At 36.1% G+C, this 463-nt stretch overlaps 1 protein-coding gene across 1 annotated transcript in view; it reads right to left on the bottom strand.

Moving 5' to 3' along the window:
• Nucleotides 1–463, bottom strand: part of LOC119581897 (PIN2/TERF1-interacting telomerase inhibitor 1-like) — a gene marked incomplete in the record, with an annotated part of 6,988 nt that overhangs the window by 2,365 nt on the left and 4,160 nt on the right. Inside the window, 1 exon segment of the mRNA XM_037930059.1 lies at nt 145–331. Within this exon segment, the coding sequence (XP_037785987.1) occupies nt 145–331 (187 nt within the window).

Raw genomic sequence — 463 nt, forward strand, 5'->3', positions numbered from 1 at the left:
CAGTTTTAAAGTTTATCACAACTAAACAAAACACTTACATACTGTACGAGGACAGGAAAAGTTGGGAAAACAAAGAATCTCAAAAAGTAAAGAGGGAAAGGAAAATTAAAGATGAAAAAACATTGTGCAGCTGATCTAACTCACCTGAACAGTACCACCTTTAACAGTAGTAACACCATTCAACTTCACCTGCTGACCAACCTCATCCTCTTCCTTAATCTGAGTTGCCTCAATATCTGCAAGTTGCTTGGACCTTTTTGACCCGATGATGCATGCAATGTCATCAGAATTGTAACGGCTCACATCTTTGCCACGTGTGAATTTGTGGTAGCTGAAAAAAGGTGAGATAGTTATGCTAACATTGTAAATGGATGGCTGTACATTTAATGAAATGTTAACCAATCAATTATCTATTTCTATTACCTACCATTTACAGAGAAAACAATATTTGTGGCATATATTC

This window comes from Penaeus monodon, chromosome 15 (assembly GCF_015228065.2).
Source record: "Penaeus monodon isolate SGIC_2016 chromosome 15, NSTDA_Pmon_1, whole genome shotgun sequence".
In the NCBI taxonomy this organism is placed as follows: domain Eukaryota; kingdom Metazoa; phylum Arthropoda; class Malacostraca; order Decapoda; family Penaeidae; genus Penaeus; species Penaeus monodon.